Source organism: Tachysurus fulvidraco, chromosome 9 (assembly GCF_022655615.1).
Source record: "Tachysurus fulvidraco isolate hzauxx_2018 chromosome 9, HZAU_PFXX_2.0, whole genome shotgun sequence".
Taxonomy (NCBI): domain Eukaryota; kingdom Metazoa; phylum Chordata; class Actinopteri; order Siluriformes; family Bagridae; genus Tachysurus; species Tachysurus fulvidraco.
The window spans coordinates 28,420,375-28,445,646 of record NC_062526.1 but is presented as its reverse complement, the minus strand read 5'-3'; the positions used below and the strand labels follow the sequence as shown (position 1 = coordinate 28,445,646).

The following is a 25,272-nucleotide window of genomic DNA, read 5'->3' as shown; positions in this document are numbered from 1 at the left end:
CTAGTCACAACGACTACCAGTCATGAGTATAGATGGACAAAGACTTGAAACATCTCTAGAGGAAAATAAGGCTTCTTTATGCCATAAACGTTACTACAATAGAGATTAAAAAATAAATAAATAAATTTAATCTCCACCACAAATATATAATTTATAATACTCTATTATATACTGCATATAATACAGAACAAAAAAATGTATAAAATATATCATAATATTATAATAACATAAGTCGTAATTTTATAGAAATGTTTTGGGGTTATGCTAAACATTTGTGACAAAAGTTAATTCATGAAAGAACATTGATTAATTCAGAGTCTGTCAGAAAAATGTGTAGAGTTATGATTAATTTAACACACCTCCTGAACCACGGATAAAACAGAGCATAAATAACTGGATTAATAGTGGAATTAAGATGAACGACAATCAAAAACTTCAGCAATGTTTTTATCTGTAGTTCAATAACGTTCCCTAATAAACTGTAAATATAAAATGGAAGTAAACACATCAGAAACACAGACACTAAAATACCGAGGACTTTAGCTGCTTTTCTCTCAGATTTCATGGAGTGTGAGGTGATTTTCTGTGTTTTAGGCCGTGTGTGATTATTAAGCTCTCTGATAGCAGTCGCATGTTTCTTAGCAATCATAAAAACTCGAGTATACAATATGATTATGACAGAAAGTGGAAATATAAACAATACCACAAGATTCATTACAGACCAAACCTCATTCACAATTAATAAACATTGTCCAGGACACATTACAGAATGTTCAAAGCTTCCGTTGAAATAATAAAATGTTGTCATATACATAATACACACACACCAGTTAGAATAAACCACAATGCACATAGTCCTCCTAGATATAGAACTCATGTAGAGAAAAGGGTTTGACAGAGCCAAATACCGATCTACAGCGATCAGGGCAACATTATAAATTGATATGGTCATGAGGACACCACCAATAAACAAAAAACTGATGCAGAAATCTCTCCCAAAAATCCAGCATGACTCTATTGTCCAGATAAATATTGGTGGCATCACTAAAGCACCAACAAGGAAATCCGACACAGCCAGAGAGAGCAGCAGCATGTTAGTTGGTGTGTGAAACTGCTTGAAGTGAAGAACAGAGATGATAACGAGCAGATTTCCACACACTGTTAGCAGAACCACAGCAGCTGAACACATGTACAGTAAGATATAAACTGCAGCAGATACAGATCTCTCTGGACAGGGAAAATGATCACAGTGATCAGTCTGATTAAACTCCATCAGGTTCATCAATACAGCATTTCTCTAATGTCTACAGAGTTTTAGAAATTCCTCATAGATGGTAAAAATAGTAAATGGTAAAATAGTAAATGTAATAGATCAAATGAATTGAGGCTCAGGCAGTCCTAGTGGTTTTATAATTTAGAAGTGGAGTACGCCCCTGAGTTTGAGTGACAGCATAATACATATGATGTCATGCCTCTGTGGAACAAATAGGTCTAGTTTCCAAAAGAAGTAAACATGTTATTATGCAGATTTATGTGTCACAAAACCTCAATTAAATATAAACACAAAATTCACAAAACAAAAGATAAATGCAGGGAAATTAGTTTTAGTATAAATATATTTTCATATACATGTTTACAATGTTGCTATTTTCATGAACTACATATCAGACATACCCAAGACATAATTTTGTAAATCTATCTGTGTGTGAAAGTGTTATGATGCAGGAAAGAAGTATTGAACATGCTAACTGAAAGGTATTTAATACTTGCAGCATATGTGAAGCCTGATATGATGGCTTCAAGACATGACAGTTTCTGAATAAAGAAACCAATCAGTCACAGTTTTCACAGACAAAATGATGCCATTCTCTCCCAGTCAGCACTCTGAAAGATTATTTCTGGTTTAAATGGGAGTTGCAATCATGTAAAAATCAGAGTAAGAGTCTGTGCATTAGGTACATAAAGCCTTTTCATGTACAGTAAATACTGCCCAACAGCAGCGGGTCTACCTTTTGCACTACAAATAATCTTTTACACATGTGCATTCTGATTTATCAAATAAACGATTTACAAACTAAAAGCAGAAAGGCTAATTTAAAGTGGTAAGTACGGTGTTAAGTAATACTTAAACATTTAACTGTATAATTGTCATGATTCATTTGCAGAGTCAGATGCAAGTGATAAAATTCTTCTTTATTGATATACCCAGGCGTTATCAACTGTTTCTAAGGACCAGGGAAGTGTACATGTATTGTATCGAGGTCTCCCAATGGGTAGATGACACACTCTGGGTGATTTACATGAATCTCATTGAGCAGGTTGGGGTCAAATATAGTGTGTGCAGGTACCCAAAATCGTTCTTCTGGCCTGTAAGTCAGCTTTGCATCTTTCTGCCCCTGGTAGGGTCTCCCAAGGCAAACAGGTCCTGGGTGATGGGCCAGACAAAGAGCAGTTCAAAACCCCCCTCATGAGGAATTTTAAATCAATGTTCGTGACGTCGCCTGGTATGGCGCAACTGGGGCGACACCCTGGAGCCAGGCCCAGGGTTGGGGCTCACATGCTAGTGTCTGGTGGCTCAGCCCAAAGGAGTGATGTGGGGCTGATCTCCTGTGGGCCCACCACCTGCAGGAGGAACCGTAAGGGGCCGGTGAATTGTGGAAGGTGGGGGCCTCGGCGACCCAATCCCTGGACACGGAATCAGGCTCTAGGGACATGAAATGTCACCTCACTGGGGGGAAGGAGCCTGAGCTCGTGTAGAAGGTTGAGAGATACCGACTAGAGATAGTTGTGCTCGCAATAAGTGTTTATTGAAGATGTTTGTGTAGCACAGCAGTCTCCTGGAAATTAACCCAAAGGTACTGTCTGTGTGACCAGACTTCATACCTGGCAACAAATGGACAGGACAGAAGGGCCATCCTGTGTATTGATCAGTTGATTGCTTTACAGAGAGGCCATTTTGTTAACTACAGGTGGGGCACAGCCACAATGTAATAAGACTTTTGGTTCCCCCTTTACAGTTATATGTAAATTACAGGTGGGGCACAGTAAGATCAGACATTGATTACATACAGTATGAATGTCAGGCGTTGATTATGCATGAAAGAAGTAGACACAAAATCCTTCAGTATGCAGGTTGGACTTTCATGTGGAGGAGGGATAGCAGGGGATCTTCAACTCTGGCAGAGCTTCAACCAGATCCTGAGGGAGGAGACATTGAGTCCGAGTGAACCATGTTCTCCACCTCCATTGTCGTCGCAACCGCTCGGAGCTGTGGCCGTAAGGTCTCTGGTGCCTGTTGTTGCGGCAATCCCCGAACCCGGTGGTGGACCCCGGAAGTAAGGAATGCCGTCAAGTTGAAGAAGGAGTCCTATCGAGCCTGGTTGGCTCGGGGGACTCCGGAGGCAGCTGATAGTTACCGGAGGGCCAAGCAAGCTTCAGCCTGGGTGGTTGCGGAGGCAAAAACTCGGGTCTGGGAGGAGTTTGGTGAGGCCATGGAGAAGGACTATCATTCGGCCTCAAAGAAATTCTGGCAAACTGTCCGGTGCATCAGGAGGGGGAAGCAGTGCCCTGCACACACTGTTTACAGTGGGAGTGGGAATCTGCTGACTTCGACTGGGGACATCCTCGGACAGTGGAAGGAGTACTTCGAGGACCTCCTCAACCCCACTGACTTGTCTTCCACTGAGGAAGCAGAGGCAGAGGGCTCAGTTGTGGACTCCTCAATCCCCCAAGCTGAGGTCACTAAGGTAGTTGAGAAGATCCTCAGTGGCAAGGCACCGGGGGTGGATGAGATCTGCCCTGAGTACCTCAAGTCCCTGGATGTTGTGGGGCTGTCTTGGTTGACACGCCTCTGCAACATCGTGTGGTGGCAGGGGACAGTGCCTCTGGACTGGCAGACTGGGGTGGTGGTCCCTCTGTTTAAGAAGGGGGACAGGAGGGTGTGTTCCAACTACAGGGGGATCCACCGTAGGGTGGCTGGGCACTCCCTTAGAGATAGGGTGAGGAGCTCGGTCACTTGGGAGGAGCTCAGAGTAGAACCGCTGCTCCTCCACATTGAGAGGAGTCAGCTGAGGTGGCTCGGGCAGCTGTTCCAGATGCCTCCTGGACGCCTCATTAGGGAGGTGTTCCGGGCATGTCCAACTGGGAGGAGGCCCCGGGGAAGACCTAGGACATGCTGGAGGGACTATGTCTCTCGACTGGCCTGGGAACACCTCAGTATTCCCTGGAAGAGCTGGAGGAAGTGTCTGGGGAGAAGAAAGTCTAGGCATCCCTGCTTGGACTGCTGTCCCTGCGACCCGGTCCCGGATAAGCGGTAGAAGATGGATGGATGAATTGTCTGATCAGAGTGTACCATTCACAAGCAAAAAAGGCCTTTACTTATACTAATGATACTAATGTGAAAGTCCATGTTTTGTGAATAGCAAAATGCAAAATAAAATGTACACATTTTAGCCCTGCCATTTTTACACCGTTTTTACAGCCTGTTAAAATTTCTGACATTTACTAGGGTCATATATTTTTCATATCTGTTTTAAATTCTATTTGACACCCATTTCATTTACCAATTGAATCTTGTGCTCCTTCAGTGAAATCAACCAAGGAACAGGCCTGCACAGGTTTGAAGCAGAACAATGGGAAGGTAGAATAGGCTCTAGAATAGAGTAGGCTCTTAGGGAGTTTAAAACGGATGGTTACTGGGTTGAGTATCCTGGAGATGAGAAACGGAGGCGCATCGAGGCGCGAGCTTGCGGCAAGACCCCTTGATAGGAAGGTCCTTGGTGGATAGCCATACCTTTTAGACGACGTCAAGAGTCAAGTCAAGAAGCTTTTATTGTCATTTCAACCATATATAGCTGTTGCAGTACATAGTGAAACTAGAACGGTACATTTCCTAAAGAAAATGTGTATGTGCTTGCACGTGACGTCAGTTTCCTTCATCGTGCTGAGTGTTTTATGTTGTGTAACTGAGATATGGCTTCTTTATATTGCAATATGGTTCGTAAGGTGCACTACATGGTTGCTAGGGTATGGCTGCACAGTTACTATGGTTATATTTGCAGACTAGTTTCTCACCTGCAACAAAAGAGCACACCTGAAAATCCATTTATCTTTTCCTGAAACAAGCGCCATGAAGATCTTGAACTAAAGCATCAATCAGTGATTTTAATGGGAAAAAATATAATCACGTTACAATAAGGATCATTAGTTCAAATGTAATGTATTAACTAACATTAACTAACCATGAGCAATAAATTATTGTATTTAGTAATCTTTGTTAAAATAAAGTTTATTCTTTGTTCATGTTAGTTCACAGTATATTAACTACTGGGAAAAAATATAATCACATTACAATAAGGATCATTAGTTCAAATGTAATGTATTAACGAACATTTACTGACCATGGGTAATAAATTATTGTATTTAGTAATCTTGTTAAAATAAAGTTTATTCTTTGTTCATGTTAGTTCACAGTATATTAAGTAATGTTAACATGGTGTTAATAATGTATTAGTAAATGTTGAAATTAACATGAACAAAATGAATAAATGCTGTAGAAGGGCAGTTCATTATTAGTTCATGTTAAGTAATGTGGTAACTAATGTCAACTAATGAACCTTTATTATAAAGTTTTAGAAAAAAAAAACTGTCCGAGGGTGGATTCGAACCCCGAATCTCTGCATGTGAAGAATGGCGCGTCTAACAATACCCAAGCTTTATTATATTAAAGTCATTCTTATCATTTTTTGTGATATACATGTCATATCATGTCAAAAAAAATTATGTAATGTGAGGAGACAAAGAAAAAATGCGCTTAATTTTAATTAATGGGTGGCTCTTAAAAGAGCCGTTGCTGCTCTTAAAAGGACATTAGTTTAAAGTGAAATAAAAAATTATAAAAACTACACTGATTGTTGAAAACAACAAAAAGTTATACAAATGGCAGAAACAACAACATATGTGACCGCCGTGCTGTCCAAGGCACGCAACACTAGTTTTAAACATCAAATACACGGTTAAATGTTATATTGTTTGAAAGCTTAGACGCTCAGGATTTTATTAAGCCCACACACAAAGCATAATATGATTTATAACCATCATACTAATTTAATCCAAGTTGATAGTCACCGGAAATAGGCGGCGCTTACCTTTCTTCACTGGGGTAATATTTTCCATTTGGCCTAGCCCTTACACCACGCACATTTAAAAAGTGTATGGACACTGCCCTGGCACCGTTACGTCTCCAGGGCCTCCGTGTACTGAATTACCTGGACGACTGGCTCATTCTGGCCCAGTCGAAGGTTATGGCGGCCAGTCATCGAGATGCTGTGCTTGCCCACATGAGGTCTTTAGGCCTCAGGTTGAACCCAGGAAAGTGTGTGCTTTCTCCTTCTCAGAGAACCACCTTTCTGGGTGTAGTTTGGGACCACAATGCGGGCACATCTGTCTCCCACTCAGGTGACTTCCATCTTGTCAGCAGTGAAAGCTGTTCGGCTAGGCCGAGGCAGCAGCCAACTTTATCCCTTTGGGTCTGCTTCGCATGAGGCTATTCCGGCTCTGGGCTGCGGACTTTTATCCTCGCAGATATCCCCTCAGGGTTATGATGGTTACACACAGTGGGCTTCGTACCCTTCTTATGTGGAAAAGACCCCGGTTCTTGGCCTTGGGTCCCATTCTAGGGGTGTGTCACCATCACAGGACTCTTTTGACGGACACCTCACTTTCGGGCTGTGGAGCGGCCTTGGATGGCTGCCCTGACCAGGGTTTATGGGAGGGCCCCTATCTCTTGTGGCACATAAATTGCCTAGAGATGAGGGCTGTAATTATAGCATTGAAACACTTTCTCTCACACCTCATGGGCTGTCGTGTCTTAGTACGGACAGACAGCACTGCGGTGGTGTCCTATTTCAATCAACAAGGTGGTCTGCGTTCACGCCCCCTGTTAAGGTTGGTGCAGCAGATTCTGCTCTGGAGAGAGACCAGGTTTCTTTCGCTGAGAGCGGTTTTCATTCCAGGGCATGTAAATCGAGAGCCAGACTTCATGTCAGGGCAGGTGGCAGATTTTCGGCTGGGCAGAAGTGGATCTGTTAGCCTCCAAGGAGTCGACCCACTGTCCGCCGTGGTTCTCCCTCTGTCATCTGGCCCCTTTGGGCATGGATGCCTTGGTATGGATGTGGCTGAGGCTCTGTCTGTACACCTTTTGGAATCTTGGAATCCAAAGGGGATCAGTTCCTAGAGGCAGGCCTATCATCTGAGGTGACAGAGACTCTGCTGAATGCTAGGGCTCCCTCCACTAGGAAGTTGTATGCTCTGAAGGGGAGACTTTTTTGCCTCTGGTGCGGTGAACACTGTCAGGATCCACTTCACTGCCCGGTCGGTACAGTACTGCCCCATCTACTTTAAAGGTGTACGTGGCCACCATCGCTGCAAACCATGAGCCTGTCCTTGTGGAATGAATGAATTTTACAGCACCATAGCACCATGTACCTTATATTCATGACAACTGGACTACATCAAGATGGCGGCACGGCAGTAGCATTCAGCGGCCTCTCCGGATTCAATACGGTGCTATTTAAGTTTTTTAAGTTTTTATTTATGGTTTTTAGCCCGACCGTTGCTTCTACATGGATGCCAGAGACAGCGGTGTTCATGTATACAACCACCAGGACCTAATAAAGTACAGAAATCGTGTAATAACCAACCTGCACGATGATGTACTGGATAGACTTCGTGACCTCGGCTTGCTGCGGAGACCAGGCCTCCAGTCCCCGGTGTCACCTGATACCAGAGACCAGGAGAGGGGACGCCGAAAGTGGTGCGCAAGGAAGCGGAAGTGCGGTAAGCGAATGGGTGTCCGTGCTAGGCTAAAAACAAACCCTAGCCGGCCGGCTCTCCCGTCCATTCTACTATCCAACGTTTGCTCCCTGAACAATAAACTGGACTACATCCGACTCGAACGCTCTACATGGAGAGAGGTTAGAAACTGCTGCGTGTATGTTTTCACGGAGACGTGGCTCAGCGACAGAGTTCCGGATGGGCTAACTTCATTTAGAGCTGAAAGAAATGTAGCTCTGTGCAGTAAGACTCACGGTGGTGGTGTGTGTGTTTATATCAACACAGAAGCGTTAGCGCTAATGCTAATGAGGCGCTATGTGAGCTATACGGAGCTATTAGCGACCTACAGAAATTTCACCCCGACGGACTTTTTATCATTGCCAGAGATTTCAACCATGCAAATCTTAAGTCAGTGCTCCCTAAATTCCATCAGCATGTGGACTTTGCTACGAGAGGTGAAAACACGCTGGATCTTGTTTACACAAACATTCCCGGCACGTACCGTGTGGAGCCCCGCCCCCACCTCGGCTACTCAGACCACATCACTGTTATGCTAATTCCAGCATACAGACCACTCATCAGACGCTCAAAACCGGTTCTGAAGCAGGTGAATACCTGGCCAGCAGGAGCCACCTCTGCTTTTCAGGACTGCTTTGAGTGCACTGACTGGAATATCGTCAGGTAGGCTGCAACCAACAGTGACTCCGTCAACTTGGAGTAGTACACGTCAGCAGTGATCAGTTACATCGGCAAGTGCATTGATGACGTGACTGTCTCCAAGACCATCACTACATGCTCCAACCAGAAGCCGTGGATGACTGCTAATGTGCGTTCTCTGCTGAGGTCTAGGGACCTAGCCTTTTGAACAGGGGACAGGGTGGCCCTAAGAACAGCAAGGGCCAAACTGTCCCAAGCCATCAGAGACGCAAAGCTTGCACATGCCCAGACAATCCACAGCCACTTCCATGACAGCGGAGATACCAGGCGCATGTGGCAGGGCATACAGGCGATCACAAACTACAAGACAGCTTCACCTGATTGTGATAGCGACGCCTCCCTCCCAGACGTGTTGAACGAGTTCTACGCTTGGTTCGAGGTACAGAACAACGTTACACCAAGGAAGACCATCCCTCGTCTCGACGACCAGGTACTCTGTATATCCACGGCCGATGTGAGGAGATCTCTATGCAGAGTTAACCCACGGAAGGCTGCTGGACCAGACAACATTCCTGGCAGGGTGCTCAGAGAATGTGCGGAACAGCTAGCGGATGTCTTTACGGACATCTTCAACATTTCCCTGAGCAGCGCCGTTGTTCCTACGTGCCTCAAAACTACCACCATCGTTCCTGTCCTAATGAAGTCTACAGTGTCCTGCCTCAATGACTATCATCCCATTGCACTCACACCCATAGTTATGAAGTGCTTCGAGAAGCTCATCATGAGGCACATCAAGACCCAGCTACCACCCTCACTGGACCCCCTACAGTTTGCGTATCATCCGAACCGCTCCAGAGACGATTCCATTACCACAGCCCTCAACTTAGCCCTCACCCATCTGGATAATAAAGACACTTATGAACTAATGCTGTTCATAGACTTTAGTTCAGCATTCAATACAATCAGCACCCGATTGGGAAGCTGAGCCTGCTGGGACTAAACACCTCCCTCTGCAACTGGATCCTGGACTTCCTGACTGGGAGACCTCAGTCAGTCCGGATCGGGAACAGCATCTCCAGCACCACCACACTGAACACTGGAGCTCCTCAAGGCTGCGTGCTCAGTCCACTGCTGTTCACTCTGCTGACTCACGACTGTGCAGCAATGCACAGATCGAATCATATTATTAAGTTCGCTGATGACACGACCGTGGTGGGTCTCATCAACAAGAACGACGAGTCAGCATACAGGGAGGAGGTGCAACAACTAACTGCCTGGTGTAGAGCCAACAACCTTTCTCTGAATGTGGACAAAACTAAATAGATGGTTGTGGACTTCAGGAGAGCACAGAGTGAACACTCTCCGCTGAACATCGACGGATCATCTGTAGAGATCGTCAAGAGCATCAAATTTCTTGGTGTTAATCTAGCGGAGAACCTCACCTGGTCACTCAACACCAGCGCCATCACCAAGACAGCCCAGCAGCATCTCTACTTCCTCCGAAGGCTGAGAAAGACACATCTCCCTCTCCCCATCCTGACCATGTTCTACAGAGGGACCATTGAAAGCATCCTGAGCAGCTGCATCACTGTCTGGTTTGGCAACTGTACGATCTCGGATCGCAAAACCCTGCAGCGGATAGTGAGGACAGCGGAGAAGATCAATGGGGTCTCTCTTCCCTCTATCATGGACACTTACACCACACGCTGCATCCGCAAAGCCAACAGCATTGTCGATGACCCCACACACCCCTCACACACACTCTTCACCCTCCTGCCTGGAAAAAGGTACCGAAGCATTTGGGCCCTCACGACCAGACTGCGTAACAGTTTCTTCCCACAAGCCATCAGACTTCTCAATAACTGAACTGTACTATACTGAGCACAACATACACACACATCATCTGTATGGACTGCACAGACCGTCACAAAACACACACACTGTTCTGCATACCATGAAAATTCCACACTGCTTTCATTGTCGGAGTGTACATTCCCCCGGTGCTAATGATAAGAAGACACTATGTGAACTTTATAGGGGTTTTAGCGATCTGCAGGTTTCTCACCCTGAGATTTCAACCATCCAAATCTCAAATCAGTGCTCTCTAAATTCCATCAGCATGTAGACTTTGCAATGAGAGAGGTGAACATGCTGGATCCTGTTTGTTGTGTATTTGTCCTGTGGTGTTTTGTTTTGTCTTTTGTCTCACACTGTTTGCACACTATGCATTTTATGTGGATAGGACAACTTATTTCAAGTCCTTAGCTCTGTGGTGTTTTATTTAGCTTTGTCATATGTAGCACTATATTCCTGGAGAAACTATAGTCCTTTGTTTCATTTAAATGTGTACTGTGTATACTATATATAGTTGAAATGACAATAAAACTTCTTGACTTGACTTGAATTGATCAAACTGCTATACATGTAATAAAAATGAATTTGATTATGGTCTTATAGTTTAATACTTATGATTCATATTTGCTGGCGCATGAGATTGTGTGTATATCTGCACACCCCTGTCCATGTGTATACAGGATCCCCTACTGGTAGAAGAGTGTAATAGCATGTAAACTAAGGAGCTTCTGTCCCACCCACTGTCAATTATGCCAGAACAGGAGAGAGTAATTACTAATTTTGGTGATCATATGAAGGTGCAGACTGGTAACACTGATTAAATGTGATATAAGTCGTGTAAAATGGTGATAATTTGAGATGATATATTAAGATTTGGCGTGTACAGTTTGTGTAGTGAGGGATCACTGAAAAGAGAAAATGAAAAATGGATCATCATCAGATTTTGTTTGATTAGTGTGAGTTTATTTGATATCTGTTCATGAGGTTTCAGACACACATTCCATAGATTAATTGTCGATGATTTTGGCATTTGTAGACCGACTTGGGATCTGAGTCAGACTGTAGAACATGGTGTGTGTCTGTGTGTTCAGGAGCATTCAAGTAGGAAATGCACAAATATTCCTGTAGCCTTGTTTATCCTTTCTTTTTTTTTTTTCCTTTATTTTGACCACTTTATGCACCTCTTCCACTTAATCAGATCAACTGAAACCAAAACCCTAAGCACCAGTAAAACATTGCCAGTGACAATGGCATGTATAAGGCCCAGGCAAATTTGCTAGAAATGTCTATATGGAAGCTAAGGTGCAGTGTGGAGACCTGGTGTAGTGTATCAGATAATCAAACCCCCTTCAACACCAATCAAAGATTCACATTCTTAAACAGTGAATTAACAGGAAGCTCCATCAGTACAGTCAAGAACATGTGAGATGGAGATATTTAGTTTAGGCCTTTTGTTCCCACAAGCCATGACATCATATCTATCATACTGTCATTCAAATAAGGGAGGCGTGACTAATTTCTATAAACTATAAATTCACCAGAGCTTCTGAGCCATGAGTCATTCGATTATGACTGTTTGCATTTTCTGTTTTACTTTAAACTCTGTAGACAATAGAGAAATGCTGTTTTAATGAACCGGACAGAGTTTAATCAGTCTCATGGCTGTGATCATTTCTCCTGTCCAGAGAGATCTGTATCTCCTGCAGTTTATATCTTACTTTATGTGTGTTCAGCTGCTGTGGTTCTGCTAACAGTGTGTGGAAATCTGCTCATCATCATCTCTGTTCTTCACTTCAAGCAGCTTCACACACCAACAAACATGCTGCTTCTCTCTCTGGCTGTGCCGGATTTCCTTGTTGGTGCTTTAGTGATGCCATCGATGTTCATCTGGACAATCGAGTCATGCTGGATTTTTGGAAGAGATTTCTGCATCTGTTTTTGGATGATTTGTTGTTTTCTTCTAAATTCATCAATCTACAATATCGCTCTGATTGCTGTGGATCGATATTTGGCTATCTCAAATCCTTTTCTTTACATGAACAGAGTCTCTGTGAGGATCACTGCTGTTGTAATTATTTTTGACTGGTGTGTGATGCTGATCTATATCTTAGCTGTCATGTTTTTCAATGGAAACTTCACAATTTCTGTAATGTGTCCTGGAGAGTGTTATTACATTCTGAATGAGATTTGGGCTGTAATTGATCTCATATATTCATTTATATTCCCACTTTCTATCATAATCATATTGTATACTCGAGTTTTTGTGATTGCTAAGAAACATGCCACTGCTATCAGAGAGCTTAATAATCACACACGGCCTAAAACACAGAAAATCACCTCACACTCTATGAAATCTGAGAGAAAAGCAGCTAAAGTACTCGGTATTTTAGTATCTGTGTTTCTTGTGTGTTTACTTCCATATTTTATTTACAGTTTATTAGGGTATGCTATTGGAATTCAGACAGAAACTTTTCAGAAAATTCTGATCATTCTTTATCTTAATTCCACCATTAATCCAGTTATTTATGCTCTGTTTTATCCGTGGTTCAGGAGGTGTGTTAAATTAATCATAACTCTACAAATTTTCCAGACAGATTCTGCATTAATCAATGTTCTTTCATGAAAAGTCTTTGCACACCACCTAATAATGTCTTTACAGTAAATATTGTTCATGTTAATTATATATCATTTAAACATTTAATCAAATTTCAACCCCAATATAATTTTTGCCTGATGTATTTTTGTCAACACTACTGTTTAAGGGCCTTGCCCAAGGTGCACCTAGTAGAACCATGAAGAGAAGTCTGTTAATGCTCTTTATAGTGATGCTGCTGCAACAAATATTTAACATGTTTTGTGACATCTTTATGTTTCTAATCCACAGGTTAATATGTAAAATGTAAGAATTAATTTTGTACAGAAAACAGAAAATCACGTTTAAGTCTCTCACTAGTTAGTACTAGGAATTTTGTTTCAACATGGCATGACATGTTGACTGTCAGTCAGAATCAGGGGGTGTGAGTCATTTATAAAGACTAAAACCACCAATACTATTTGAGGCATTTGAATTTGACCTTTTCTTACAATTGTCCAATTAGATTTAAATTAGATTTCAGCAGTTGGCAGACTCCCTTATCCAGAGCAACCCACTGGGCTGTTTTACATGTGCCTGATCAGATACAGATTTTGGCAGTGAATCATGATTTAACATAAAAATGTGTTTCATCACTTGTTCTTTATCTATAGGGCTGATATTAAGGCTGAGCACACTTTTGCATTGTGTTAAAAAAAAACAAAACATACTCCTGTTTTTCTGGTATGACATCATCTGTAAATGATATTTGGACTTCCATCACAACACAGCACAAAGTGTCACTCAAACTCAAGGTGTCATCAATATATGCTCTCAAAGCACCAGTGCTACATTAAACTGGGCAAATATTCCAGACAGACTCTGCATTAATAAATGTTTTTTTTTTAATGAAAAGTCTTTTTTCACCATGCCTGATGTGTTCAAAGATACAGTATATAACAGTTCATGACAAAGTAATTAATGAAATATATAAATTATATACATACAAATCAGCCCAAAATATAATGTATAATGTAAAAGTAATATTGATTTTCAATATTTATAATACAATCAAATTAATTGTAACCTTTTGTTAAACAAAATTGTTTTTTAGCTTAAAATAAGATTTAAATCATTAGAAATAATGATCAACATCATCAGGGGAATATCAAGCATAATAACAGTTAGCATATATGAGAACAAAAATGTTTGGCCTACATAAAAGATTAATTTGTACTTTTCTCAGTACAAATCACAGCTATTTTCAACTAATTCAGCACTGCTTTCATTATCAAAATGTACATTCCCTGGCAATAATGCTAAGAAGCCACTATGTGAACATTATGGGGCTATTAGCGATCTGCAGAATGATCACCTTGAGATTTCAATCACACACATCTCAAATCAGTGGTCCCTAAATTCCATCAAAATACTTCCCTACTATATTTACAGTTTATTAGGGAATGTTATTGAACTACAGACAGAAACATTTCAGAAAGTTCTGATTGTGCTTTATCTTAATTCCACCATTAATCCAGTTATTTACGCTCTGTTTTACCATTGGTTTGGGAGGTGTGTTAAATTAATCATAAATACACATAAACACACTATTTCATTGTACTTGCTTGTGTAAAATGTCCACTTGATTCAAACTGAAAACTTAGAAAGCACCTTTTTTGCTTCTTCAATTAAGGAAGCTCTGCATTGATCTTTGATATTCCTATTGACTCTATATATGAGTTACATCATGAGAAGGATTTAAATGTGAAGCCATAATGTCTGAGGCCCTCTAATGACTGACTGCAGTATAATTTTATACCCTTCCCATTCCATTTTAGTAAATATAAACAGACCAAAAGTTTCATTTTCAGTAACAGCTACACAAATTATTTTTGAGGAATAAACATAAATAAGTACTTTATAAATAAGTAAATTTAATCGGAATAAAAAAATATTATTGTTAAGTTGAGCATGATATAGACTCATTATTGTTCCTTACAGTTGGTAGCAAAGGCAGACATTTTTCCAGTGTGTTGCTCATTTTGGGACATAATCTAGCAGGTTATCCTGCTATTATAAATAACAAACCATCATGAATAAATGAAGTGATGGCACGAACCAAGGCAGCTAACATTAACTTCATAATAATTTGTTTAATTCGAGGCTTCAATGGCCTCACTCTCCCACACAAGTCATTGCTCCAATAAAGACCTGAGAAAGCAATGTGTAAGCTTAACCTGGTCTTCACCACAGTCCTTATTGTCAGGCAGCCAGACCCAACCAAACCCTTTGTATTAGTGGTGCATGCCTCTCGAAGAGAAATAGGGGCTGTCCTGTCACAGTGTTTCCTGGATCCGTTCTCATTTTCTCGCAGCGGCGAGCAGCCTGGGCCATCATCCGGCCGCACCCAACTCTCTTCTAGCTCACTCAGGGCAGTAAAAAGGGTTAGTGTGGTGGCCCACACCCCCCGTCTAAAATTAGAGAGGCTGGTCAGCATACCCGGGCCCAGACCCATCTGGTGAAAGGGGACCTTAGGTCTGTCATCTCAGCCAGGCGGGCTACAAAGGAGTCCTGATGCCAAGGGCTGGGGTTCCTAAGAGCGTCCTATTCAGGAACGTGCCTGCTCCCCTTCCTTGCATGGATCTCCCTGGGTTAGCACCTGCCAGTGCACTGTTTCAGGGCACACGGGAGGTCTGCACGAGGTTGACACTACTGACAACCAGGCAGCACGGAAACTTCTGCCAGGGGTGTCTCAGTGGGTCCTGGATACTGTAGAAAAAGGGTACAGGATACAGTTTTCCTCCCATCATCTGCGCTTCCAGGGTGTGTTGCCCACGATCATTGGCAGGCACCAAGTGGTGTTCCTCCAAGAGGAACTTCTCTCACTTCTGAGGAAAGGGGCCATAGAGCATGTTCCCCTCCCAGAGCGGGACTTTTGTTGTTCCCAAGAACGACGGGGGGCTGCGTCCGATTTTGGACCTGCGGGTTCTGAACTGTACTCTGAAGACTTACAAGTTCAAGATACTCACACTCAAGGTCACGATCAAATCCAAAGACTGGTTTGTGACCTCAAACCTCAAAGACGCTTATTTTCACATAAGCATTCTGCCAGAGCACAGGAACTTCCTAGGTTCGCTTTCTGGGGCAAAGTGTACCAGTATTGTGTCCATCCTTTTGGCCTAGCCCTTACACCATGCACATTTAAAAAGTGTATGGATGCTGCCCTGGCACTGTCTCCAGGGCCTCTGTGTACTGAATTACCTGGACGACTGGCTCATTCTGGCCCAGTCAAAGGCTATGGCGGCCGGTCATCGAGATGCTGTGCTTGCCCACATGAGGTCTTTAGGCCTCAGGTTGAACCCAGGAAAGTGTGTGCTTTCTCCTTCTCAGAGAACCACTTTTCTGGGTGTAGTTCGGGACCACAATGCGGGCACATCTGTCTCCTACTCGGGTGACTTCCGTCTTGTCAGCAGTGAAAGCTGTTCGGCTAGGCCGAGGCAGCAGCCAACTTTATCCCTTTGGGTCTGCTTCATATGAGGCTATTCCGGCTCTGGCTCTGGTTCAGGGGTGAGGACTTTTATCCTCGCAGACATCCCCTCAGGGTTATGACGGTTACACAGAGTGGGCTTCGTACCCTTCTTATGTGGAAAAGACCCCGGTTCTTGGACTTGGGTCCCATTCTAGGGGCGTGTCACCATCACAGGACTCTTTTGACGGACACCTCACTTTCGGGCTGTGGAGCGGCCTTGGATGGCTGCCCTGCCCAGGGTCTATGGGAGGGCCCCTATCTCTTGTGGCACATAAATTGCCTAGAGATGAGGGCTGTGTTTATAGCATTGAAACAATTTCTCTCACACCTCAGGGGCTGCCATGTCTTAGTATGGACAGACAGCACTGCGGTGGTGTCCTATTTCAATCAACAAGGTGGTCTGCATTCACGCCCCCTGTTAAGGTTGGTGCAGCAGATTCTGCTCTGGGCAGAGACCAGGTTTCTTTCGCTGAGAGTGGTTTTCATTCCAGGGCATGTAAATCGAGAGGCAGACTTCATGTCAGGGCAGGTGGCAGATTTTCGGCTGGGCAGAAGTGAATCTGTTCATCTTCAAGGAGTCGACCCACTGTCCGCCGTGGTTCTCCCTCTGTCATCTGGTCCCGTTGGGCATGGATGCCTTGGTATGGACGTGGCTGAGGCTCTGTCTGTACACCTTTTGGAATCTTGGAATCCAACGGGGATCAGTTCCTAGAGGCAGGCCTCTCATCTGAGGTAACAGAGACTCTGCTGAATGCTAGGGCTCCCTCCACTAGGAAGTTGTATGCTCTGAAGGGGAGACTTTTTCGCCTCTGGTGTGGTGAACACTGTCAGGATCCACTTCACTGCCCGGTCTGTACAGTACTGCCCCATCTACTTTAAAGGTGTACGTGGCCACCATCACTGCAAACCATGAGCCTGTCCTTGTGGAATGAATGAATTTTACAGCACCATAGCACCATGTACCTTATATTCATGAAAACTGGACTACATCAGACTTAAGCAGACCACATGGCGTCTTCAAGACTCCTGCATCTTTATTTTCACTGAGTTATGGATGCTGACATTCAGCTAGATGGGCTCACGTCGTTTAGTGCCAACAACTGTACTGCTCATCCTTAGGAGAGTTTGTGACTGTTTGATGCAGCGATTTTATTTACCATGAAAATTCAACACTTCTTTCATTGTCGGAGTGTACATTCCCCCAGTGTTAATGATAAGAAGCCACTACGTGAACATTATAGGGGTTTTAGCGATCTGCAGGTTTCTCACCCTGAGATTTCAATCATGCACATCTCAAATCAGTGCTCTCTAAATTCCATCAGCATGTAGACTGTGCAATGAGGCAGGTGAACATTCTGGATCCTTTTTGTTGGGTATTTGTCCTGTGGTGTTTTGCTTTGTCTTTTGTCTCACCCTGTTTGCACACTATGCATTTTATGTGGATAGGACAACTTCAAGTCCTTAGCTCTGTGGTGTTTTATTTAGCTTTGTCGTATGTAGCACTATATTCCTGGAGAAACTATAGTTCTTTGTTTCATTTAAATGTGTACTGTGTAAGCCATTTATGGTTGAAATGACAATAATAGCTTCTTGACTTGAATTGATTTAACTGCTATACATGTAATAAAATGAATTTGATTATGGGCTTATAGTTTAATACTTATGATTCATATTTGGTGGTGCATGATATTGTGTGTATATTTGCACACCCCTGTCCATGTGTATACAGGATCCCCTACTGGTAGAAGAATGTAATAGCAGGTAAACTAAGGAGCTTCTGTCCCACCCACTGTCAATTATGCCAGCACAGCAGAGAGTAATTACTAATTTTGGTGATCATATGAAGGTGCAGACTGGTAACACAGATTAAATGTGATATAAGTCGTGTAAAATGGTAATGATTTGAGATGATATATTAAGATTTGGCGTGTACAGTTTGTGTAGTGAGGGATCACTGAAAAGAGAAAATGAAAAATGCATCATCGGATTTGTTCGATTAGTGTGAGTTTATTTGATATCCGTTTAAGAGGTTTCAGACACACATTTCATGGAGTAATTGGCGATGATTTTGGCATTTGTAGACCGACTTGGGATCTGAGTCAGACTGTAGAACATGTTGTGTGTCTGTGTGTTCAGGAGCATTCAAGTAGGAAATGCACAAATATTCCTGTAGCCTTGTTTACCCTTTCTTTTTCTTTTTCCTTTATTTGACCACTTTCTGCACCTCTTCCACTTAATCAGATCAACTGAAACCAAAACGCTAAGCACCAGTAAAACATTGCCAGTGACAATGGCATGTATAAGGCCCAGGCAAATTTGCTAGAAATGTCTATATGGAAGCTAAGGTGCAGTGTGTAGACCAGGTGTAGTGTATCAGAGAATCAAAAACCTCCTTCAACAATTCAATAAAAGATTTACATTCCCTTTTATGTACCGCCGTGACGTCCACTGCACACGACCACTAGGGGATGAGGCTGCATTGTTGTAGCTTTTAAGCATTAAATCCTCTAAATACACAGTTAAATTTTATATTGTTTGAAAGCTTAGACTCTCACGATTTTATTAAGCCCACACACAAAGCATAAAATGATTTATAGCCATCATACAAATTCAATCCAAGTTGATAGTGAACTGAACTAGGCGGCGCTAGACCAGTTGTTCACTTACCTTTAGACGCTTCCCTTTCTTCACTGGGGTAATATTTTCCCAAACAAATGCTTGTAAAAAAATCCCCAAGAGTCCAAGGAACAGGAATATGTAAGCCTTTTAATCCAAAACGCTTTGCTCGCCTCACAAATATTAAGTTTCTGACCGCAAACTGTAAACAGCAGCTCACTTCCATCCTTTGTTTCGGCTCTCACTTCTCCCATGAGGCTTCTAAAACTACACTGTTGCATCAGTTTTGTAGTACAGGGCCTACCGAATCAAACAAGCCCTCACATGAGCCAACCAGCACCGGTAGTGCAGAGATGGACGGCTGAGAAGCCAATGATCCGGGACCTTTACAGCTCTTTAGCCAATAAGGAGACGATTCCAACGGTATGCAACATGACATGTCTATGATGTGTGCGCTGCACAGTAGACGGTGCGCAATGGATTTATTGCGCAATTCTCGACTTTTTCACACTCTCTCACGCCTCAGGGTGTCAGGTTGCAGGCCTTTTTCTCAGCAGGCTTCTAGGCAGAGGGGTTCTCTTAGTTTTAGCCCTTTTAAACTGACCATGCAGGCTTTTAATTCAAAGTTATACAGTAAACAAATAAACAAGAAAAACATGAAAGGACGGACATGTCCGTAGAAAAATATTCAAAAATCCATTTTTGAGTCTTTTGACTTTAATTTTTTTTTGGTGAAAGCCAAGACATGTGGCTATGACCCTCAGTTGTTGTTTATCTTCTAACATGTTTTACAGCAATAAGATTAATCAGCTTATCAGTAAACAACTCAGATGGAAATCAAATCCCTCCATTCTAGCCTCAGTAAGTCAAGTCAAGTCAAGTCACCTTTATTGTCACATCACCACGGCACATGTGAAATTCTTGGGAGCGAGCTCCAGACATTGCAGAACCATTTACATACAGTAGTAACATAACATAAACATAAATAGAACAGTTTACAGACAGGTTAGAAAAAAATGTGAAAAATGCTCAGTATCATTGAAATGTGCAAATGTGGAAAATGTGGAAAGGGTTCAATGTGTTCATACATAGTCAGTACACAGTGTACTGCTAGACATATATATAACCATACATATATGTATGTGTATATATATATATATATATATATATATATATATATATATATATATATATATATATATATATATATATATATAAGTATTATATACATGTAATATTATGTAACATGTTAAGGTGCAATGGACTGTACAGATACAGAAATGTCCTGTGGTACCGATAGCTTATTGTCAGATAGATTGTTATTTTAGATTAGATGCAGTGTGTGTGTATAGTCCTATGTGTGTTGATGCAGTACGAATACCGTGTGTGTGTGTGCATGTGTGTATAGTCCGGTGTTGAACTGTTGAATATGCTGTGTGCTGTGTTATTTATGGCTGTTAATTAGTCTGATGGCCTGAGGGAAAAAGCTATCCCTCAGTCGACTAGTGCGGGATCGGATGCTGCGGAGACGTCTTCATGAGGGGAGCAGAGAGAGCAGTCTGTGGGATGGGTGGCTGGAGTCATTAATGATCCTCCAAGTTTTCCTTATGCACCGCCTGTTGTAGATGTCCTGGAGGGAGGGAAGCTCACCTCCAATAATGTGGCTGGCAGTTCGCACGACCCTTTCCAGAGGCTTACGGTTGCCAACGGTGCTGTTTCCAAACCAAGCGGTGATGCAGCCCGTCAGGATGCTCTCTATAGTGCAGGTGTAGAATGTTCTGAGGATGCTGGGGCTCATTCCAAACTTCCTCAGCCGTCTCAGGAAGAAGAGGCGTTGATGTGCCTTCTTCAGCACTGTGTCGGTGTGTGTGGACCAGGTGAGATCCTCACTGATGTTGACACCCAGAAACTTAAAGCTGCTCACACGCTCCACAGGTGTCTTGTCGATGGTGATGGGTTTGTGTTCTCTGCTCTGTCTCCTGAAATCAACCACCAGCTCCTTGGTCTTGTCAATGTTTAGTGAGAGGTGATTCTTTCAACACCATTTGGTCAGGGTGCTCACCTCTTCTCTGTAGGCCGTCTCATCGTTGTCGGTGATCAGGCCTATCACCGTCGTATCATCAGCAAATTTGACGATGACGTTGGAGCTGTGTGTAGCTGTACAGTCGTGTGTATACAGGGAATACAGGAGTGGGCTGAGGACACAGCCCTGAGGAGCACCGGTGTTGAGGATCAGAGGGGATGAAGTATTGCTGCCCATTCTCACAACCTGACTTCTGCCTGTCAGGAAGTCCAGAATCCAGTTGCACAGAGATCTGTTTAGTCCCAGAGTCTGAAGCTTCGCTACAAGTGTGGCAGGCACTATTGTGTTAAATGCTGAGCTGTAGTCCACAAACAGCATTCTCAGATAGGTGTTCTTATTGTCCAGGTGGGAGAGAGCGGTGTGTAGGGTGAAAGCAATAGCATCATCTGTGGAACAGTTGATGCGAACAGTATGCGAACTGTAGCGGATCAAGTGAGGCAGGCAGCACAGAGCAGATGTAATCTCTGATGAGTCTCTCGAAGCACTTGCTGAAGATGGGTGTCAGAGCAACTGGTCTCCAGTCATTTAGGCATGTGATTTTATTTTTCTTTGGTATGGGTACTATGAATAATATTTTTTGAAACATGATGGAACGACAGACAGACACAGGGAGAGGTTGAAAATGTCTGTGAACACACCGGCCAGTTGGGATGCGCATGCGCGGAGCACACGGCCTGGGATGCCGTCAGGACCCGCAGCCTTGCAGATGTTTACTCGTCGGAAGGATCGGGTTACATCCGCGACAGAGACGGAGAGCGCACTCACATCTTCTGCAGCAGCCGCGGGAGCGCTCTCTGTGTGGGCGGGGTTGTGAGCCTCGAAACGAGCATAAAAGTTATTTAGCTCATCCGGTAGAGAGGCGGCAATGTTCACAGTTGCTGGTTTTCTCCCTTAAAAGTCTGTGATGTTGTTGATGCCCTGCCACAAGCTTCTTGCGTTGTTGGTGTTGAAATGTTCTTCAATTTTGTTTTTCTATTGTCTTTTTGCGGCTTTGATGGTTTTCCTGAGATCGTAGCTGGCTTGTTTGCGATCATCAGGATTCCCGGATTTAAAAGCATACGTCCACGCTGACAAGGCCACTCGAACATCGCTATTAATCCACGGTTTTTGGTTGGGGTAGACGCGGATTGTTTTTGTCGGCACAACATCTTTTACACACTTCCTGATGAAACACGTGACAGAATTCTGAGTACGCCTCTATGTCGTCATCAGACGCTGCCCGGAACATGTCCCAGTCCACGTGATCAAAACAGTCCTGTAGTATAGCATCTGATTGGTCCGACCAGCATTGGATTGTCCTGAGGGCGGGTGCTTCCCGTTTCAGTTTCTGCCTATAAGCAGGCAGGAGCAGAATGGACGAGTGGTCCGATTTGCCGAGAGGTGTGCGGGGGAGGGATTTGTAAGCATCCCGGAAGGGAGAGTAGCAGTGGTCCAGTATACGGTCACCACGCGTGTTGATAGTGATGTGTTGGAGGTATTTTGGTGCTATTGTTCTGAAGTTGGCTTTGTTAAAGTCCCCTGTTACAATAAACGCTGCATCTGGGTGCGCGGTTTCCTGCTCACTTATATTCCTATACAGTTCCTTGAGTGCCTGGTCTGTGTTAGCTTGAGGAGGAATATAAACAGCTGTGATAATGACCGCTGTAAATTCCCTCGGTAGCCAGAATGGTCGACACAGAAGCGTAAGAAATTCCAGATCAGGGGAGCAGAAGGATTTAATAGAGTGTAGGTTCCTTTCATCACACCACGAGTTGTTGATAAAAAAACAAACACCTCCGCCTCTGCTTTTCCCTGTGAGCTCTTTCGTCCTGTCCGAGCGGTGCACAGAGAACCCCGTGAACTCGATGGCTGAGTCTGGAACCTCCGCAGACATCCAGCTTTCTGTGAGGCAAATAATGCAGCAGTCCCTCGTTTCTCGTTGGTAGGAGATACGTGCCCGTAGTTCACAGAGTTTGTTGTCTAGTTACTGAACATTAGCCAGCAAAATGGTTGGGAGAGGAGGTCGGAGGGGACGACATCTGAGTCTAACAAGGACGCCGGCTCTCTTCCCTCTTTTCCGGCGGCGTTTCCTCGGTCACGTTCGTGCGGCCCAGACAAAGGGCTCCGATGCGGTGTTGGTAAACAAATCGCCATCGTTCAAGAACTCAAAGTCCGGTTTGCGTTTCGCGACATAGGAACCTATATTTAGAAGCGTGTGTCTGTCGTAGGCAGTTATGCAATCAACTTCCAACACACAGGACAGCAGAATAACTAGTAAGATAAATGAAAAACTGCAAGTAAGTACAGTAAGGCCTCTGACACTTGTATCTGAAACTAGAGACTCTCTTCTTTCCAATGAGACCATGCTCACCATGTGTGTCAAAGTATGTGTACCACTTTTTAGGTGGGTAGGTCATGTAGGCGAAAATCATGAAAATAGGGGGCGAGGTCCATAACAGGCTAATTAACAGGAAGCTCCATAAATCCAGTCAAGAACATGTGAGATGGAGATATTTAGTTTAGGCCTTTTATTCCCACAAGCCATGAAATCATATCTATAAAACTGTCATTCAAAAAAGGGAGGCGTGCCTAATTTCTATAAGCTATAAATTCACCAGAGCTTCTGAGCCACAAGACATTTGATTATGACTTTTTGCATTTTCTGTTTTACTTTAAACTCTGTAGACATTAGAGAAATGCTGTATTGATGAACCGGACAGAGTTTAATCAGTCTGATGGCTGTGATCATTTCTCCTGTCCAGAGAGATCTGTATCTCCTGCAGTTTATATCTTACTGTACGTGTGTTCAGCTGCTGTGGTTCTGCTAACAGTGTGTGGAAATCTGCTCGTCATCATCTCTGTTCTTCACTTCAAGCAGCTTCACACACCAACAAACATGCTGCTGCTCTCTCTGGCTGTGTCAGATTTCCTTGTTGGTGCTTTAGTGATGCCAGCAATGTTAATCTGGACAATCGAGTCATGCTGGATTTTTGGGAGAGATTTCTGCATTTGTTTTTGGATGATTTTTAGTTTTCTCATAATTTCATCAATCTATAATATCACTCTGATTGCTGTGGATCGATATTTGGCTCTCTCAAACCCCTTTCTCTACATGAACAGAGTCTCTGTGAGGATCACTGCTGTTGTAATTATTTTTGACTGGTGTGTGATGCTGATCTATATCTTAGCTTTCATGTATTTCAATGGAAACTTCACAATTTCTGTAATGTGTCCTGGAGAGTGTTATTGCTTTCTGAATGAGAATTGGGCTGTATTTGATCTCATATATTCATTTATATTCCCACTTTCTGTCATAATCATATTGTATACTCGAGTTTTTATGATTGCTAAGAAACATGCCACTGCTATCAGAGAGCTTAATAATCACACACGGCCTAAAACACAGAAAATCACCTCACACTCCATGAAATCTGAGAGAAAAGCAGCTAAAGTCCTCTGTATTTTAGTGTCTGTGTTTCTGGTGTGTTTACTTCCATATTATATTTACAGTTTATTAGGGTATGCTATTGGAATTCAGACAGAAATATTTCAGAAAATTCTAATCATACATTGTCTTAATTCCACCATTAATCCAGTTATTTATGCTCTGTTTTATCCGTGGTTCAGGAGGTGTGTTAAAATAACTGTAACTCTACAAATTTTCCAGACAGATTCTGCATTAAACAATGTTCTTTCATGAAAATTCTTTGTAACACCACCTAATAATGTCTTTAAAGTAAATATTGTTTATGTTAATTATATATCATTTAAACATTTAATCAAATTTCAACCCCAATATAATTTTTGTCTGATGTATTTTTGCCAACACTACTGTTTAAGCACCTAGTAGAACCATGAAGAGAAGTCTTTAAATGGTGTTGTTAAGTCTGTTAATGCTCTTTATAGTGATGCTGCTGCAACAAATATTTAACATGTTTTGTGACATCTTTATGTTTCTAATTCACAGGTTAATATGTAAAATGTAAGAATTAATTTTGCATAGAAAACATAGAAATCACGTTTAAGTCTTTCACTAGTTAGTACTAGGCCTTTTGTTTCAACATGGCATGACATCATATTTACACATTTACTGTCAGTCAGACTCAGGCGGTGTGAGTCATTTATAAAGACTAAAACCACCAATACTAT

General features: G+C 42.8%; 3 protein-coding genes across 3 annotated transcripts; 2 read left to right on the top strand and 1 right to left on the bottom strand.

The window, feature by feature from the left end:
- Positions 1 to 289: 289 nt before the first annotated feature.
- On the bottom strand, positions 290 to 1,282 carry LOC113651783 (trace amine-associated receptor 13c-like). The gene has a single exon (XM_027160632.2). It carries the CDS (start codon positions 1,280 to 1,282, stop codon positions 290 to 292), a length of 993 nt encoding a protein of 330 aa, XP_027016433.2.
- Positions 1,283 to 11,974: 10,692 nt separating this feature from the next.
- Positions 11,975 to 12,967, top strand: LOC125145555 (trace amine-associated receptor 13c-like). Its single transcript, XM_047818887.1, has one exon. The coding sequence runs from the start codon at positions 11,975 to 11,977 to the stop codon at positions 12,965 to 12,967; it is 993 nt and encodes a 330-aa protein (XP_047674843.1).
- Positions 12,968 to 23,830: 10,863 nt separating this feature from the next.
- On the top strand, positions 23,831 to 24,823 carry LOC125145575 (trace amine-associated receptor 6-like). The gene has a single exon (XM_047819007.1). It carries the CDS (start codon positions 23,831 to 23,833, stop codon positions 24,821 to 24,823), a length of 993 nt encoding a protein of 330 aa, XP_047674963.1.
- The last annotated feature ends 449 nt before the right edge of the window (positions 24,824 to 25,272 follow it).

Bases quoted from the DNA above. Each gene is read 5' to 3' on its own strand.
- LOC113651783 (XM_027160632.2), bottom strand. From the start codon at position 1,282: ATGAACCTGATGGAGTTTAATCAGACTGATCACTGTGATCATTTTCCC.
- LOC125145575 (XM_047819007.1), top strand. From the start codon at position 23,831: ATGAACCGGACAGAGTTTAATCAGTCTGATGGCTGTGATCATTTCTCC.
- LOC125145555 (XM_047818887.1), top strand. From the start codon at position 11,975: ATGAACCGGACAGAGTTTAATCAGTCTCATGGCTGTGATCATTTCTCC.